The sequence below is a fragment of the Cherax quadricarinatus genome, chromosome 17, assembly GCF_038502225.1.
Source record: "Cherax quadricarinatus isolate ZL_2023a chromosome 17, ASM3850222v1, whole genome shotgun sequence".
Lineage (NCBI taxonomy): Eukaryota > Metazoa > Arthropoda > Malacostraca > Decapoda > Parastacidae > Cherax > Cherax quadricarinatus.
Genome location: NC_091308.1, coordinates 279,416 through 299,848, shown reverse-complemented (window position 1 = coordinate 299,848; position 20,433 = coordinate 279,416). Strand labels below are relative to the sequence as shown.

General features: G+C 40.2%; 1 protein-coding gene across 7 annotated transcripts in view; it reads left to right on the top strand.

Annotated features, from left to right (window-relative positions):
- Positions 1 to 20,433, top strand: part of LOC128686339 (sialin) — a 188,333-nt gene that overhangs the window by 16,039 nt on the left and 151,861 nt on the right. For 5 of the 7 annotated variants that reach the window (XM_070085704.1, XM_070085700.1, XM_070085703.1 and 2 more), the window contains exon 2: positions 10,771 to 10,958. In XM_070085704.1, the coding sequence (XP_069941805.1) occupies positions 10,771 to 10,958 (188 nt within the window). Of the gene's footprint in view, positions 1 to 9,701; positions 9,771 to 10,770; positions 10,959 to 20,433 lie in introns of those variants that run through there. The other 2 variants (XM_070085701.1, XM_070085702.1) reach the window with 2 other exon arrangements.

Here is a 20,433-nt window from a genome sequence, read left to right as displayed (position 1 = left end):
CTGTCAAGAAGTTGTAGATGAGATGGGGGAGGGGGGGCAGCAAGCAGTCCAAGAAAGTGGAGCATAATCATGGTGTGAGTGCACTTGTGCCCCATACAGTGTATTGTAGCCTTTACTGTCAAAAAGATATGAGATACAGTGGAACCTCGGTTGTCGACTGCATTACTTGTCAAACAAATCTATTTTTGAATGAAGAATTTAAGAAAAAATGTCCTGGTTTTGTATGTTCTCTTGGTTGTTGACCAACAACACAAATGGCTTGGGTCACGTGCTCACAGAATGAGCACCGGACAGTTGAGTCAACAGTGTGGGATTCTTGAAACTGAAGCCCTTACTTGTGTATCATTCTGAAAATCCACAGGTTTTTAAGAACAATGTTATGAAAAACAAATTGGCTGTAATGCGGAGGGGCACACGAAAGCTTGGGTAACAAGAACAATTTTTTATTGAGGTCTTTGTGCTCACTGTCAGAAAGTACCTCATTAAAAAACAATGTCACTCAGGACGCTTTTACTTACGGATAATGCTCCTGCCCACCCTCCAAGCTTGGCAAATGAGTTGCTGGAGGAGTTCAGTTTTATAACTGAAGTTCTTGCCTCCTAATACCACTCCTCTCATCCAGCCTGTGGACCAGCAGGTCATTTGTAACTTCAAGAAACTCTACCCCAAAGCACTTTTTGAAAGGTGCTTTGAAATCACTTCAGAAACAAATTTAACCTTCAGGGGGTTCTGGAAGGGCCATTTCAATATCACCAGCTTAAGGCATATAGACAAAGCCTGGGGGAATGTGTCTTCCAGGACTATGCAGTCAACATGGAAGAAATTGTGGTCTGACTTTGTGGCAGCCAGGGATTTTGAAGGCTTTGAAGATGAGCTTGAGCTGGTGGAGGATATTGTGTCCCTGGGGAAGAGCTTGGGCCAAGAGGTAACTGCAGCTGATGTGGATGAGTTGGTGGAGGAGCAGAGAACTGAACTCACCACAGAAGAACTGGTAGACCTTCAGAAGGAGCAGCAACAGATTGCAGCAGAGGAGCTGTCATCAGAGGAAGACGAGGGAAGAATGTGCTCATTGCACTTGTCAAGGAAATGTGTGTTATTTAAAATGGCATGAAGTGCAGGAGTTTGCTGAAAATTACCATCCAGATAAAGCAGTGGCCATCTGTCTCTCTAACATGTACAAGGACAGCGTAATGTCTCAGTTTAGACAATGTTTCAATTTAGACAAAGAACCAGTGAGCCAGAGCAAAGTGCTAACACTTTGTTCTGGCTCATTGAAGAGAAACAACACCAGAAGGACAGTTGCTTGACATATTAATAGAAGGTGACTCTCCTTCCAAGCAGTAACATACCCCCTCCTCTCCTCCACCTCCTACTTCCAGTATGCCATTAGCTCTCCTCTGACAGGTAAGAGGCAGTTAAATTTTCATTTACTGTACAGTTTCTTTTAGTATTCATTTTTTCAGTTTTATGTAGTACAGTGGACATGATTAATCCGTTGCAGAGTGTCTGCCGAAAGTTGGAATTCATGAATCTCGAAACCATTTTTCCCATAAGAAATAATGTAAATTCAGTTAATCTGTTCCAGACACCCTAAAGTACAGTGGACCCTCGACCAACGATGGCATCGACTAATGATAAAATTGGGCAATGATACGTTTTTCCGTAAAAATATTGGCTCGACCAACGATGAAAAACTTGGGTAAGGACATTCGTCCCGAGCGCGTCTGCCTGTCCGTCCAGCCTGAGCGCGCCTCAGCTGCCCTGCCTTCAGCTAGTGTGCCATTGTTTACAAGCCACTGCGGTCGGTTCCACGTGTACCTGCGATACATTTTGTATTATTCCAGTGTTTTTAGTGCTTGTAACTGCTAAATAAGCCACCATGGGTCCCAAGAAAGCTTCTAGCGCCAGTTCTGTGGTAAAAAGGGTGAGAATTACTATGGAATTGAAAAAAGAGGCAATTGCAAAGTACGAAAGTGGAGTGCGTGACTCCGAGCTGGCCAGGTTGTATAGCAAACCCCAGTCAACCATTGCTGCTATCTTGGCCAACAGAAAGGCAATCAAGGAAACTGTTGTTGCGAAAGGTGCAAGTGTGTTTTCAAAACAGAGATCACAAATACTCGAAGATGTGGAGAGGCTGTTGTTGGTGTGGATAAACGAAAAACAATTATCAGGAGATATTGTGTCTCACTCAATAATATGTGAAAAGGCAAGGCAGCTACATGACAATTTAATTAAAAAAAATGCCTGCAACTAGTGGTGATGATTATTATAATAATAATAATAGTGGTGATGCTAGTGAATTTAAGGCCAGCAAAGGTTGGTTTGAGAGATTTAAGAATCATAGTGGCATACACAGTGTGATAAAGCATGGTGAGGCTGCCAGTTGTGACCAAAAAGCGGCTGAAAAATATGTGCAGGAATTCAAGGAGTACACTGAAAAATTCAAACTCCAATAAGTGTTTGTGATGAAACAGGTGTGTTTTGGAATAAAATGCCAAACAGGACCTACATTACACAGGAGGAAAAAGCACTGCCAGGGCAAAAGCCTATGAAAGACAGGCTAATTCTAATGTTTTGTAGTAATGCTAGTGGTGATTGCAAAGTGAAGCCTCTACTCGTGTATCACTCTGAAACTCCCAGAGTGTTAAAGAAAAACAGTGTCATCAAGGCTAATTTGTGTGTGAAGTGGAAGGCAAACAGTAAAGTATGGGTCACCAGGGACATTTTCTATGATTGGTTCTATCATATGTTTGGCCCCACTGTGAAAAATTACCTCCTGGAAAATAAATTGGACCTCAAGTACGTCCTGGTAATAGACAATGCTCCTGCTCATCCTTCAGACTTGCCAGAGTGAATTTTCACTGGCAAGTCTTGTGGGGGAGTTGAGCTTCATAAAAGTGAAGTTCTTGCCTCCTAATACCACTCCTCTCCTCCAGCCCATGGACCAGCAGGTCATTTCAAATTTCAAAAAATGTACATCAAAGCAATGTTTCAAAAGTGTTTTGAAGTACCTCAGACACTGAATTGACCCTAAGAGAGTTTTGGAAAGATCACTTTAGTATCCTCAGTTGCATAAACCTTATAGGTAAGGCTTGGGAGGGAGTGACTAACAGGACCTTGAATTCTGCTTGGAGAAAATTGTGGCCACATTGTGTACAAGAGAGGGATTTTGAAGGGTTTGGTGCTAACCCTCAGGAGCCTATGCAAGTTGTGGAATCTATTGTCATTGGGGAAGGCCATGGGGTTGGAGGTTAGTGGGGAGGATGTGGAAGAGTTGGTGGAGGACGATGATGAAGAACTAACCACTGATGAGCTGCAAGAGTATCTGCAACAGCAAGAGACCACAACTGAGGAAATTGCTTCAGAGGAGGGGAGAGAGAAATGAAGGAAGTTGCCTTCTTCAACGGTTAAGGACATTTGTGCAAAGTGGGTTGAAGTGCAAACCTTTATGAAAGAACATCACCCTGTGTTGGTGACTTTTACAATGACAATGTTGTGGCCCATTTTAGGAAAATCTTAAAGGAACTCCAGGTACAGAGCTCTGTGGACAGATTTTTGGTTCAACAGAGGTCCAGTGACTGTCAAGTTGTTCCCAGTGGCATTAAAAAAAGAAGGGAAGTAACCCTGGAAAAGGACTTGGTGCCTAAAGTCCTTATGGAAGGGGATTCCCCTTCCAAACAATAATACACCATCATCATCTCCCCTCCTCCCATCTCATCACTCATCACTACATCTTCAATGAAGGTAAGTGTCATTTATTCTTCATGTAGTATTTATTGTGCATGTATCATTGTTTTCTGTGTAGGAAAGTGTATATTTCGTGTGAAATTTTTTTTTTTCATACCGTTGGGTGTCTGGAACGGATTAATTGGATTTCCATTATATTTCTTTTGGGGAAAATTAAATCGGCTAACGATAAATTCGGCTAAAGACAAGCTCTCTGGAACAGATTAAAATCGTTGGTCGAGGGTCCACTGTATTAACAAAAATTATTTTTTTTTGTTAGATTGAATATAAATTTGTATACAGAAAAGAATGAGAAATCAAGTATAAAAGAATAATATCACACCTTTATTGAAGACTGTTGTTGGTGTATGGAAGACAGGAGGAAGGGAGAGGATGGAGAAGTAACACTATTGTTTGGTAGGGGAATCTCCTTCCATAAAGACTAGGTACCAAGTCCTTATTTGGGGTTACTTCTCTTCTTTGTTTTTTAATGCCACTAGGCCCAGCTTGAGAGTCACTGGACCTCTGTCGCTCAAAAAATTGTTCCAGACAGCTCTTTTTTTTTGGCATTTCTTTAAAATTTGCCTCAAATGGGACAAGACATTGTCACTGTACAGGTTGCTGACATGGCTTGCAACAGCTTTGTCAGGGTGATGCTCCTCCACAAACGTTTGCACCTCACTCCACTTTGAACAAATGTCCTTAAGCTTTGAAAAAGGCACCTTCTTCCATCTCTTTTCCTCCTCCTCTGAAGCAATTTCCTGAGCTGTGCTCTGTTCCTGTTGCAGATGAAGGTTTTACAGCTCTTCAGTGGATAGCTCTTGACTGTGGTCCTCCACCAACTCTTCCACATCCTGGCCAGTCACATCCAACCCCATGGAATTCCCCAATGCAACAATAGATTGCCCAGTTGGCATAGGGTTGGCAGGATCAGCCTCAAACCCTTCAAAATCTTTGTTGAGGACACAATCTGGCCACAATTTTCTCCAAGCAAAGTTGTTCATCCTGGAAGTCACTCCCTGCCAAGCCTTATCTATAAAGCCTATGCAATGGAGGATATTGAAGTGATCTTTCCAGAACTCTCTTAGGGTCAATTGAGTGTCTGAGGTCACATCAAAGCACCTTTGAAACATTGTTTTGGTGTACAGTTTTTTGAAGTTTGAAATGATCTGCTGGTCCATGGGCTGGATGAAAGGAGTGGTATTAAGGGGCAAGAACTTCACTGTTACAAAACTGAATTCCTTAGACAATTGGTCTTCCAAGTCTGGAGGATGAGCAGGAGCATTGTCCAGTAACAGGAGGCACTGGAGTGGAGGAGGAGGAGGAGGAGGAGGCAGAGGAGGAGGAGGCAAGAGGAGGAGGAGGCAAGAGGAGGAGGAGGCAAGAGGAGGAGGAGGCAGAGGAGGAGGAGGAGGAGGAAGAGGAAGAAGAGGAGGAGGAGGAGGAGGAGGAGGAAGAAGAGGAGGAGGAGGAAGAGGAGGAGGAGGAAGAAGGCAATTTTTTTTCCCAGGAGGTATTCCTTCACACTCGGGCCAAACACTTCATTGAACCAATCGAGGAAAATTTCCCTCATGACCCATGTCTTACTGCTAGCCTTCCACATCACACACAATTTACTCTTGGTGACACTGTGTTTCTTGAACACTCTGGGATTTTCAGTGACACACCAGTAAAGGCTTCACTTTGAAATCCCCACTAGCATTACCACAGAACATGAGATTTATCTGTCTTTCATAGGCTTGTGTCCTGGGAGTGCTGTTTCCTCCTACGTGATGTAGGTCCTCTTTGACAGTTTCATCCAAAAGAGGCCTGTTTTGTCACAATTGAACACTTGTTGGGGGACGAATCCTTCAGACTCTACATAGTCCTTGAATTCCTGCACGAATTTTTCAGCCGCATATTTGTCAGAAGTGGCAACCTCGCCATGCCTTACCACACTGTATATGCCACTATGCTTCTTAAATCTCTCAAACCAGCCTTTGCTGGCCTTAAATTCACTAACATCAGCATTTGTTCCAGACATTTTCTTTATGAGATCGGTATGCAACTGCCTTGCCTTTTCACAAATTAACAACTGCATATGCTTATTAGATATCACATTTTTTGTAACACTGCATAATGCTATCTCCTGCTAATTGTTTTTGGTTGATCCACACTAGCAACAAATTCTCAACATCTTTGAGTATTTGCGATCTCTTTTTGGTAAGCATATCTACCCATTTTGCAACAACAGCTTCCTTGATTTCCTTTTTCTTAGACATGATGGAAGTGATCATTGAATGGGGTTTTCTATATATCCTGCTGAGTTCGGCCACACGCACTCCACTTTCATGTTTTGTGATGATTTCTTTCTTTAATTCTATCGTGTTCCTCACCTTTACCAAAGGGCTAGCACTAGAATCTTTCTTTGGGCCCATGGTGGTTTATTAGCAGTTTCAAGCACCAAAAAAATGGATTACAGTGGACCCTCACCTAACGATATTAATTGGTACCCGAGAACGAATATCGTTAGGTGAGTTTTTTAGCATTAGCCGAGGCAAAATGTTACCGTTAAAATGTATCGTTAGGCGAATTTAACGTTTTGCAATGCGTTCGTTAGGCGAGGGTCCGCTGTATTACGAAATATATCATATGAATGTGTGGAGTGAAGGTCACTCATGCAGAAACAATGCCACACTGATGCTCTCAATGTTGGTGGGAGCCTTTGTGTATGCCTGGCTGCTCCTGGCCGCATGGACGCATTCCATACGACAGACGAATTGTGAGGCAAATCACGTACCATGAGGCTTTATTTTGAAGAAAAAAGTTGCCGAAAGTCGAAAATCATGAAGTGCGAGGCTCGCAAAACTCGGGGGTTCACTATAGCACAATTTTAATAAATTATTATACAGTTTCTCCTCACTTAATGATGAAGTTCCGTTCCTAAGACCACATCGGTAACCAAATGTTTCGTTAAGTGAGGGGCATACTTTAAGATAATGGGTTTATGTCAACCATCTTTGATATTGTTTTATTGTCACCTTTGCACCATTTGTAACATTTTTAGTACATTTTTTAAATGTTTATGCAGTAGTGTACTGTATACAGTGGACCCCCAGATTACGTCGTCATTGGAATTCGTAATATTCAGAATAAGTAACTTTTTTTCGTCAAAATATTGGCTCGGTGATCATCAGTGATCTCGGTATTAGTCATTCGTCCCGAACGTGTCCTCACGGCCTGAGCGGTCCGACACACCATTTACAACCAGTGTGCCATTATCAGCCAGTGAGGACGGTCCAGGTGTTCATACGATATATTTTGTATTCCATTTTTTTAGTGCTTGCAACTGCTAAATAAGCCACCATGGGCCCAAAGAAAGCTTCTAGTGCTGGCCCTTTGGTAAAGAGGGTGAGAAACACTATAGAATTCAAGAAAGACATCATTGCAAAATATGACAGTGGAGTACGTGTCGCAGAGCTGGCCAGGTTGTATAACAAACCCCATACAACCATCTCTTCTATCATGGCCAAGAGAAAGGAAATCGAGAAAGCTGTTGTTGCAAAAGGTGCAAATGTGCTTACAAAACAGAGATCGCAAATACAGTGGACCCCCACTTAATGATCACCTCCCAATGCGACCAATTATGTAAGTGTATTTATGTAAGTGCGTTTGCACGTGTATGTTTGGGGGTCTGAAATGGACTAATCTACTTCACAATATTCCTTATGGGAACAAATTCGGTCAGTACTGGCACCTGAACATACTTCTGGAATGAAAAAATATCGTTAACCGGGGGTCCACTGTACTGGAAGATGTGGAGACTTTGTTTTTGGTGTGGATCAACGAGAAACAATTATAAGGAGATAGTGTTATGCAGTCAATAATATGTGAAAAGGCAAGGCAGTTGCATGATGATCTCGTAAAGAAAATGCCTGAAACTAGTGCTGATATTGGTGAATTTAAGGCCAGCAAAGGCTGGTTTGAGAGATTTAAGAATCATAGTGGCATACACAGTGTGATAAAGCATGGTGAGGCTGCCAGTTCTGACAAAAAAGCAGCTGAAAAATATGTTCAGGAATTCAAGGGGTACAGAGAGGCTGAAAAATTCAAACCCCAACAAGTGTTAAATTGTGATGAAACAGGCTTCTTTTGGAAGAAAATGCCAAAGAGGACCTACATTACTTAGGAGGAAAAGGCACTTCCAGGATACAAGCCTATGAAAGACAGGCTAACTCTGTTTTTAGTAATGCTAGTGGGGATTTCAAAGTGAAGCCTTTACTGGTGTATCACTCTGAAAATCCCAGAATGTTCAAGAAACACAGTGTCATCAAGAGTAAATTGTGTGTGATGTGAAAGGCAAACAGTAAGGCATGAGTCACGAGGGAATTTTCCTTGATTGGTTTAATGACATGTTTGACCCCAGTGTGAAGAAATACCTCCTGGAAAATAAATTGGCCCTCAAGTGCCTCCTGGTAATGGACAATGCTCCTGCTCATCCTCCAGACTTGGAAGAGCAAATGGTGCAGGAGTTTCGTTTCATCAAAGTGAAGTTCTTGCCCCCTAATACCACTCCTCTCCTCCAGCCCATGGACCAGCAGGTCATTTCAAACTTTAAAAAACTGTACACCAAAGCAGTGTTTCAAAAGTGCTTTCAAGTGACCTTAGACACTGAATTGACCCTAAGAGAGTTCTGGAAAGATCACTTATGGGTAAGGCTTGGGAGGGAGTGACTTCCAGGACTTTGAATGCTTCTTGGAGAAAATTGTGGCCAAAATGTGTACAAGAGAGGGATTTTGAAGGGTTTGGGACTGACCCTGAGGAGCCTATGCTAGTTGTGGAAAGTATTGTGGCATTGGGGAATTCCATGGGGGCTGGATGTGAGTTTCAAGGATGTGGAAAAGTTGGTACCAGGAAGACCACGATGAAAAGCTAACCACTACAGAGCTGCAAGAGTTTCATCTGCAACAACAACAGACCACAACTCAGGAAATTGCTTCAGAGAAGGAGGAGGAAGAGAGATGGAGGAAGGTGCCTTCTTCAAAGATTAAGGAGATTTGTACAATGTGGACAAAGGTGCAAACATTTGTGGATGGCCATCACCATGACAAAGCTGTTGCAGGCTGTGTTGGCAACATGTACAATGACAGTGTTGTGTCCCATTTTAGGGAATTTTTAAAGAAATGCCAGATACAGACCTCTCTGGAGCACTTTTTTGAGTGACAAGTATCCAGTGACTCTCAAGCTGGTCCTAGTGGCATTAAAAAACAAGGAAGGGAAGTAACCCTGGAAAAGAATCTGGTACCTGAAGTCTTTATGGAAGGGGATTCCCCTTCCAAACAATAGTACACCTCCATCCTCTCCCCTCCCGTCTCATCGCTCATCAATAAGTCTTCAATAAAGGTAAGTGTCATTTTGATATTGTTTTATTCTGCATGTCTCATTATTTTCTGTGTAGGGAAATGTATATTTCTTGTAAAAAAAATTATTTTTTTTAATAATTTTGGGTGTCGGGAACAGATTAATTGGATTTCCATTATGTATTTTTTATGGGGAAAATTAATTCAGAATTTGTCAGATTTGGGTTTAGTCACTCTCTGGAATGAATTAATTATGAAAACTGGGGGTCCACTGTGTTGTAATAATAGAATAGAGGAAATTAGCTCTTATATACATTATTTAGGTATGCATATTGGTCAGAGAGCCCGTCGTAAGTCCGAGTCATTGGTAAACGAGTACATTGCTAAGTGAGGAGAGGCTGTATTGTCATTTGGGGTCTAGAACGGACTAATTCTATTTACACTATTATTCACTGGAAAAATTACTTTGGTTGTCTATTATTATTATTATTAATTATTATTATTATTATTATTATTATTATTATTATTATTATTATAATACATATTTGTATTATTAATCTGATGGGTTAGTAACTCCTTAAAGCCAGGTCATCAGATTGACTTATTTCCACTTGGGTCCTTTTATCCTCTCCCCAGGATGCAATCCATGCCAGTCAGCTGATGCCTTGGTAACTACTTATTGCTATGTGAACAGGGGCAGCAGGTGTAAGTAAACACGTTCAAAGTTTCCACTTATCCAGGGATCGATCCACGGTTCTTCAGTGTATGGGCCTATTAAGCCACAAACACCATTCAACATAATCATGCACTTTCACAAAGTCACACACAGACAACTCCACAAACAAGTAAACAAATGTGCACAAAGATAGTCACGGAGAAACATTTACAAACACAATGACTTGCACAAATGTGCAATAAAAAAAACATAGGTACAAACCCACAAATACACAAAAACAATCTCATACAGACATAACCACAAGCATGCACAAAAACAGTCACATTCAAAAATACAAACATGCACAAACAGAATCACATACAAACAGATGAGGATGGGGAAAAACCACATATGGATTTGAAAAGACTGCAGGATTCAGTAAAATGCAAGGTTATGAAGATTGGGGAAGGGACCAGAAGACCAGGCAGAGAGTATAAGCTCTGGGGACAGAGGTACACATGAACTGAGCAATCTCTGCAGCCAGTGCTTGCCTGGCAAATCTAAGAGTGGGCTTCAGAAATCTTAGCAGTCATTCTAGGCTCTTTATGTAACACACGTCAGACCCATCTTAGAATATGCAGCGCTGAACAAAAAATAAATAAAATAAAAATAAAATCTTTTCTTAGAAACAATCATTGATGTTACAATACACTTAAAGCTTGTTTGGCTACCTTTGTGTAATTGTGATACAAATACAATTTGATTCAGTTGCATATTCAAAAGAGAGCCATTTATAGTACAGAGAATTTCTGATAAGCTAATCTTTAAACTTGCATACTAGCTACTTTATTTGAGTCCTAGCATAAAATTTTAGACATTATACAGCAGTATATATAGCAAGAGTAACTCATTCTGTACTGTGTTCACAATATGGTATTATTATTTAAATTTGGAACTGCACCCCCTTCATAATTCAGTGGTTTTTATATAGTGTTGGAGCTGCATTACAAGTACATTATTACAATACTGAGAATACTTTGACTTTTCCAGGATGCTGTGGGGCAAGACATATTTTGGCTTTTATGGGATTCTTGGGCTTCGCAAATGTGTATGCCATGCGAGTTAACTTATCTGTAGCTATTGTTGCTATGGTTAACAACACAGCTATTCCACATGCAAACAAGACTGAAGTAGATGTCTGTCCAACACATTCTGGCAACTCCACTAAACCCTCTGAGGTTAGTTGAAGGTGCAGTACTGCCTTCTCTCACAAGCATCGTTCCATTAAAGCACCATACACTGTGATGGCGCATGACAGGTTTTATAATGATATAACCCTGGGATTTTTCTTGTAGTCTCCAAAACATGCATATTCTCTTTACAGTTTTAGAAGAATGTGCCCTAAGAAGATTGTAAAAAAATTGTATGTTATGTATGAAATAAAAAGTTACAGCATTTAATAACACAATTTTGATTTCAGGATTTTGATATTTGTAAAGCCATGCTCTTTATTAACCCTGTCAGGGTCTGTGGGTTTAAAAGTTTAAACTTAAACATTTTTCATTTTTTTTAAGCAAGTTTACTTAGGTACATAACATTAGAAAGAAGGAACACTTTAGCAGGCCTACTGGCCCATGCGAGGCAGGTCCAATTCTTTTACTGGCTTAAGGCAACACCCTAACCTAGTCAGGTCTGGTCACATTCACCTAAGGAAAGAGCACGGCATCTGACCTATTAGCACAAACTAGTCAGGTCCAACTCGCACCCACCCACACCCACTCATGTATTTGTGTAGCTTATTTCTAAAACTACACAATGTCTTAGCTTTTATGGCGGTACTCGGGAATTTGTTCCACTCATCCACAACTCTATTACCAAACCAGAGCTTTCCTATATCCTTCCTGAACCTGAATTTTTCCGCAGTATGGCATTAACCCTTTCAGGGTCCATGTCATAGATCTACGGCTATACGTTGAGGGTCCAAACCGTAGATCTATGCTAAAATTCTAGCAGCGTCAAATTTAGCGTGAGAAGGCTGGTAGGCCTACATCTGAGAGAACGGGTCTGCGTGGTGTGAGTGTGCCATAAACAAAAATTCTAGGCGCCCACATGGCATTGTGGGAACGCCGCCTCAGTAACCTTTGTTCACTATGCCTCGCCACAAGGCAGCTCTCGCTCCGAGGTGAATTGGGACTCTCCTCTTCCTAACTGATAGTTCTGACTCTGATGGAAGTGGAAAAGAAGAATAATTCTATGGCTTTGATCGATTAGTGACCGAAAGCAATGACCAGGATATCGAAAATAGTGCAGAAAATCCTGACGATCCTCAACCTTCTACCTCTGGTGTGGGCACATTTCAGTCATGTTCAGTTGTACCTCATCGCAAGAGAAAACTAATATTTTTGCATGGCCAGGCCTCAGACTTCAGTAATGATGATGATAGTTTTAGTTTAATATATTTATTATGCACCCCATACCCATCCTGTGGGCAGTAGTCAAAGATAGTGATGTAGACTGTGATTTTATTGCTCTTGATGATCATTCGAGTAGTGATAGTGAGGAATCATATTCACCAATGAAGCGTCAGCATATATATACCGCCACATGCGCTCGGGTAGTGTTCCCTATACAGTGCCTAGGGGACAGAGTACATCCCGGAGTACATTCCATGGCCCTACACCAGGAATAGACAGTGAAAGTGAGGATGATGTGGCTACACTTGGCATGGATAGACCACATGCATCAGTAGGTGGTGGTATTGGTGGTGATAGTGGTAATGGTGGTGGTAGTGCCATGGCCATGCATGACTCACCAGCCCAGGCTGGGACCCACGCCGCTGACTCCTCAGCTCAAGGACAAAGCGGAGCATCATCCACTACCCCACCGCAACTACAACTACAACCACAACCAGCTTATGATGTCCAGTATCCACCAGCAAACCGCATCTGGGATTGGCAGCAAAATCCCAATTTTGTTCCCAATCCCCATCAGTTTGATGACTCTCAAAGTGGAATCCTACCAACTTGTTCCCTTGGAAACACTGCAAATGAACTGGAATTCTTTGAACTATTCTTTGACCAGCCCTTGATGGAAATTATTGTCAGGGAAAGTAACAAGTATTTTGAGTACACCATGGCAAATATGATCATATCACCACAGTCAAGACTACACCGGTGGAAAGAGACAACTGTGGCTGAAATGTATTTGCTTTTTGCAACAATGATGCTTATGCCTCATGTCTATAAGCATAATATAAAATCATACTGGTCCACAGATTGGCTAATGATCATATCACCACAGTCAAGACTACACAGAAGTGACAGGTGGAAAGAGACAACTGTGGCTGTAAATGTATTTGCTTTTTGCATCAACAATGATGCTTATGCCTCATGTCTATAAGCATAATATAAAATCATACTGGTCCACAGATTGGCTAATTTGTACCCCGGCTTTTTATGTTATGTATCTTCAGTGAAATCATCCCAGTGAACAGGTTTATCTTACTGTTATGTATGTTGCACTTCACTGACAAAACCAGGCCTGACAGAAGTGACAGGTTATACAAGATTAGAAATGTATTATTTTTATGTATCTGAAACAGAAGTTCAACATGTACTTTTATCCATTCAAGAATCTTGTAATTGATGAGTCTTTGATTTTGTTCAAAGGTAGACTGTCATTCAAGCAGTATATACCGAGCAAGAGGAAATGCTTTGGTATAAAACTGTTTGTACTCTGTGACTGTGACAGTGGCCTGGTATTGGATATTATTGTGTACACGGGAAGTAAAACATTGAAAGTTACCAGGATGTTATTGGGTATCTAAGGTGACGTAGTGAGAAACATGATGGCCCCTTATCTTGGTAAGAGGCATACATTATATACTGATAACTGGTACACAAGCCCTTTACTCAGTAATTTCTTGTGAGTGAACGTTCTAATCGTAAACATATGCCCAGGTTCAATGCAGGCACTCATGCTGGTGAGGTGCAGGTGTTTACTTCCAATGACATCATGGCATTATGGTGGCATGACAAACGAGATGTCACATTGTTGACAACCATTCACCCTAACGAAATGCAAGACAGTGGCAAAGTTGATAAAGTGACTAATGAATGCATTTGAAAACCAGTAACAGTGATTGATTATACACAAAACATGCATTTGGTTGACAAATGTGACATGCAGATTGGCTTTGTCGATTGTGTTCGTAGGAGTTACAAGTGGTACATGAAACTTTTCTTCCATCTCATTGGCATTTCAATGCTTAATGCATATAATATGTACCAAATAAAGACCGGTTACAGACTACCATATGGTGAATTTTGTTTGTTTCTTGTCAGACAACTCATAATGAAGTACCAGGTAACAACACCTGCTATACAAAACCATCCTCAAACTCCTCAGGAAATACCTAAGTGTTTGAGGAGGGAAGGTGATCACTTAATAATACAGCTTCCTGCAACTAAGAAGAAATTTGCTCAGAAGAGATGTGTTGTCTGTGCACAAACATAACGACGGCAACAAAGACTCAAAGACACTCGGTTTATGTGCGAGGAATGTAAGGTACCACCTTGCATGGTACCTTGCTTCAAGGACTTCCACAGGCTGCAGCAGTTCTAGAAATATGTCCAGTGACTGTACATATGTAAATATATAATAGAACATTAGTATTATACAATATTTGTGCATGTTTATTGTTGTAAACAATACTAGTATACAATATTATAATAATAACTTTAGTGCAGTTATTGTGTTCAATGCAGTGAGTGTATATTTTTTTATTATTATCACACTGGCCGATTCCCACCAAGGCAGGGTGGCCCGAAAAAGAAAAACTTTCACCATCATTCACTCCATCACTGTCTTGCCAGAAGGGTGCTTTACACTACAGTTTTTAAACTGCAACATTAACACCCCTCCTTCAGAGTGCAGGCACTGTACTTCCCATCTCCAGGGCTCAAGTCCGGCCTGCCGGTTTCCCTGAACCCCTTCATAAATGTTACTTTGCTCTGAGTGTATATATATACATTATATACAGTATTGGTCTCACAGGCCACAAATGTTACTAGAAAAAGAAAAAAATTAGAAAAGAAAAGAAAAAAATATAAAAAACGTAAAATAAAGAAATGCAGTTTTGCGGAAGTCGCTGATGTTGCTGCCACCCTGCCATTTTGGGTCAACTTCCTGCCTCTGTATCTCGGTAAGTACTGATCAGAAATTTTTTTTTGTTTTATTACTTTGACAAAAATATTATCTTTAATTCTGTAAGAAAAAATAATTTTTTTTTTTTTTTCAAAATTTCTTGGACACTGGGGCACCCCTTGAAATTTTGCCTCTGGACCCTGAAAGGAATAATAGAAACAGTGTATCATGCCAAGACAATTTGAATCCCATTACTAGATCTACCATTTGTAATATTATTATATGATTTGTATATACTACCTGACTTCTTTAAGCCTAATTATGTATATACCTAACTGGGAATGTATCTAATTATGTATCTAATACAGGTTGACCATCACTAATCCGGCATCATTGGGACCTGTAGTGTGCTGGATTAGTGAGTTTGCCGGATTACAGAGTGGTTAGGTTAGAATACACTTAACCAATCAATAGAGACTCTTCTACATCTTCCTCATTTTCATCACTGCTTTCTCTTCCACTGGCTTGCTACTATGGACTTACAACCATTTGCACAATATCTGAGTCAGTATAATGATGAAATTTGAGTCAGTATAATGATGAAATTTGAGTCAGTATAATGATGAAATTTGAAATTATGCTAGCCCAAATTAGTACCGGATTACTGATGGAACCAGATAACTGATTGCCGGATTAATGATGGCTGACCTGTAATATGTTCAAATGTACTGCTCAAATATAACCTATATCAATATAGCATAAGAATTAGTATTAGTCTGCTTGAAGTACCTAGGCATGATAGTGGCCATCTTTGTAATTAAAATCTTATAACATGTAAACCACACATTGTAAGCTTTACAAGGAAATAATACAGTGGAACCTTGACTTACGAGAGTCCCAACGTACGAGTATTTTGAGATATGAGCCGTCGATTGGTCGATTTTTTACTCTGAGTCACAAGCCAACATCCGAGTTATGAACCAGCTCCTTTTCCCTGCTTCCCCCTCAACCCAAAACCTGCACACCTTGCTTGTTTATCTATGATTTCATGCTTTAATTCCATGGAAATCAACCTCTTTTTCTTCTCAGCACTGTCCTTTACACTTACTTTCTTAGGACCCATGCTTAGAAAAATGAAATTTGGCCAAATGACTGTAAAAAATGTAAGCAAAGCATGAGAGAAATACTCCCACACCGAGGTAAACAGTGCACTGAGTCAGTGGCGTTCTGAAGCTCTCATTATTATTATTATTATAATAATAATAATAATAATAATATAATAATATAATGAGTGAGCTTCAGTTCCCTAAATTAATAATAATAATTATAATAATACATAATAATAATAATAATAATAATAATAATAATAATAATAATAATAATAATGCTTATGTAATACGTAATAATAATTCAGAATTCTGCCACAAGTTGGCGCAGCTGATGGCAAAACGTCCGGTAAGGAGTCCACAAGTTTACATCACTGTGGGAGCAGTTCTCTTGTGCTTGCTTACATTTTTTTGCAGTCACTTAGCCAAATTTCTTTTTTCTAACCATGGGTCCTAAGAAAATAAGTGCAAAAGACAGTGCTGAGAAGAAAAAGAGGATGATTTCCATGGAATTAAAGCAAATTGTATCAGTAAAGTTCAGTGATTAAGCAAAACAAATTGTAATAGTTAAGTTCAGTGATAAAGTGTAGCATTAAGAGTATATATCCTGTTTCTCTGTTAATTATATTATTTATTATGTCATATTAGAGGAATTGTGATAAATAAATAGGCCATAGAGTTGACATTAGTGTTATATTAAAATGTTTTGTCCTGCCACTGGGACCGATTAATGGCATTTCAATTAATTTAAATGAGAAAAATTGATTTGATATACGAGCAAATTGAGTTCAAGCTAGGTCATGGAATGGATTAAACTCATAAGTCCAGGTTCTACTCTATTTGAATTTGAACTTAAAGCCATTGCTTCAAGTCCTGTATAGGCTAGATATTTTGAGCACACTGCAGGTGTACATAAATAGTTATACAAATTGCGTATCATGCATAAGTACGTGTAAATTACCTAGGGTAACCCAGAAATGTCATATAGTGACTTGCCCAAGTCAGCTAAAGTACAAATACTATGAGCACTCAAACCATGCTTGGGTTAGGAAAAATAGGTGTTAGGCAGAAGTAGGTGCAATATTCCAACTGGGCTCTCCCATAGACCCCTGGCTGTTTTCAAGAAGGTGCCTAAAGTCAGTACCTGACCAGCTGGGCTGCAGTTCAAATATTGGTTTATGTGCTGCCAGCAGTAACAGCATGGTTGATCAGGCCCTGATCCACTGCGACGTCTGGTCACAGACCGGGCCATGGGGGTGTTGACCCCCGAAACCCTCTCCAAGTATAGTCCCTGATGCAGAAATGCATTTTTCAGCACAGCCTCTCCTCACTTAATGACAGAGTTCTGTTCGTAAGACTATGTTGGTAAATGAATTTGTCGCTAAGTTAGGAGCATATTACAATGGAAGGGGGTTTGTGTCAACCATCTTTGATATTGTTTTAATGTCACCTTTGTACCATTTACATATAACATTTCTGGTATGTTTTTAAATGTTTATACAGTTGTGTACTGTACATTGTAATAAATAGAATAGAGGGAATAAGCTCTAATATACATTATTTAGGTATGAATACTGGTCAGAGAGCCCATCGTAAATCTGAGTCGTCAGTAAATGAGTATGTCGCTAAGTGACGAGATGCTGTAATTAATGTAAAATTTTGCTCCTCTGTAAGAGCAACTTGTTTATGGAAACATGGAAACAATGATGTGGACTGAAAATTTTCACTGTTAAAATAAACCTTTTTAATAAGAATGAAACTAAATAAAATACATACAGTTTTGGAAATTTTGTATCACAGCTCAATTGCTAGCGTACTCAGCTCACACATTGAGGTCCGGGGATTGAATCCCCAGTACAGCTGGAAAACATTAGGACGTGTTTCCATAAGACACCTGCTGTCCCTGTTTATCCGTCAGCAAAATGAGTACCTGGGTGTTAGTTGACCGGTGTGGGTCGCATCCTGAGACAAAATTCACCTAATTTGCCCAAAATCCTCTGCATAACAAGTGGCTTTCTATATAATAGTGTCATTGATGTTGGCTAGGCCTGTATACCTTGTACTTGTAGAAATAAAGATCTTATTATTATTACTATTATTATTATTATTATTATTATTATTATTATTATTATTATTATTGTAGTTTGACCAATTAACCCCTTAACTGTCTTAATGTAGATCTACGTTTTCTTGCCCAGTGCTCTGAATATTTTTTTTTTTAAATAGGACATTTTTTACATGTAATAACGTAAAAAAATTCGAGTTGGTACTTACAGAGATATAAGGCCGTGAAGTTGGCGCTTGTCGCTCACCTGACGGAAACATGAAGCGCTGCTGCTTGCAGGCATGTTGTAAATATATCTTTTTTTTTTTTTTTTTTTTTTTTTTTTAATTTTCTCAGTTTTTATGGTATGATAATTATGTTTTATAGTAGATTTTTTTATTTGATAGCCAATTGTTGTTTAGACACAAATATTATATGTACAGTGGGCCCCTGCCTAACGTTGGCATCACATAATGTTAAATCCGCCTAGCGTTACATTTTATCACTAAAATTTTGCCTCGCATAGCGCTAAAAAACTCGCTCAACGCGATTCATCCGAGACATGTCTATGTGCGGCCTGAGCCAGCCTCACATGTTCCACCGGTGGCATTGTTTACAAGCCAGCCTCCGCGGTAACATCCAAACATACAATCGGAACATTTCGTATTATTACAGCATTTTTAGTGATTTTACCTGCAAAATAAGTGGCCATGGGCCCCAAGAAAGCTTCTAGTGCCAACCCTACAGGAATAAGGGTGAGAATTACTATGGAGATGAAGAAAGAGATCATTGCTAAGTATGAAAGTGGAGTACGTGTCTCCGAGCTGGCCAGGTTGTATAGTAAACCCCAATCAACCATCGCTACTATTGTGGCCAAGAAAATGGCAATCAAGGAAGCTGTTCTTGCCAAAGGTGCAACTTTGTTTTCGAAACAGAGATCGCAAGTGATAGAAGATGTTGAGAGACTGTTATTGGTGTGGATAAACGAAAAACAGATAGCAGGAGATAGCATCTCTCAAGCGATCATAAGTGAAAAGGCTAGGAAATTGCATCAGGATTTAATTAGAAAAATGCCTGCAACTAGTGATGATGTGAGTGAATTTAAGGCCAACAAAGGTTGGTTTGAGAGATTTAAGAAGCGTAGTGGCATACATAGTGTGATAAGGCATGGTGAGGCTGCCAGTTTGGACCACAAAGCAGCTGAAAAATATGTGCAGGAATTCAAGGAGCACATAGACAGTGAAGGACTGAAACCTGAACAAGTGTTAAATTGTGACAAAACAGACCTGTTTTGGAAGAAAATGCCAAGCAGGACCTACATTACTCAGGAGGAAAAGGCACTCCCAGGACATAAGCCTATGAAAGACAGGCTTACTCTGTTAATGTGTGCCAATGCTAGTGGTGATTGCAAAGTGAAGCCTTTATTAGCATATCATTCTGAAACTCCCTGAGTGTTCAGGCAAAAGAATATCCTCAAGGCTAATTTGTGTGTGCTGTGGAGGGCAAACAGTAAGGCATGGGTCACTAGGGACTTTTTCTATGACTGGTTACACCAAGCATTTGCCCCCACTGAAAAATTACCTAATTGAAAATAAATTAGACCTTAAATGCCTCCTGGTGTTAGACAATGCCCCTGGTCATCCTACAGACTTGGCAGAGCAACTTTGTGGGGACATGAGCTTCATTAAGGTGAAGTTTTTGCCTCCTAATACCACTCCTCTCCTGCAGCCCATGGACCAGCAGGTCATTTCAAACTTCAAAAAACTGTACACAAAAGCTCTGTTTGAAAGGTGCTTTGTAGTGACCTCAGAAACTCAATTGACTCTAAGAGAGTTTTGGAGAGAGCACTTTAATATCCTCAATTGTGTAAACCTTATAGGTAAGGCTTGGGAGGGAGTGACTAAGAGGACCTTGAACTCTGCTTGGAAGAAACTGTGGCCAGAATGTGTAGACAAAAGGGATTTTGAAGGATTTGAGGCTAACCCTGAGAGGCGTATGCCAGGTGAGGAATCAATTGTGGCATTGGGGAAGTCCTTGGGGTTGGAGGTTAGTGGGGAGGATGTGGAAGAGTTGGTGGAGGAGGACAATGAAGAACTAACCACTGATGAGCTGCTAGATCAACTTCAACAGCAAGAGGCCAGACCTGAGGAAACTTGCTTCAGAGGAGGGGAGAGAGAAATTGTAGAAGTTGCCTACTTCAAAGATTAAGGAAATCTGTGCAATGTGGCTTAAAGTGCAAACCTTTATGGATGAAAATCACTCTCAGACAGCTATTGCAAGCCGTGCTGGTGACTATTACACTGACAATGTTGTGAAACACTTTAGGAAAGCCATAAAGGAACGAGAGGTACAGACCTCTATGGACAGATATGTTGTGCGACAGAAGTCCAGTGACTCTGAAGCTGGTCCTAGTGGCAT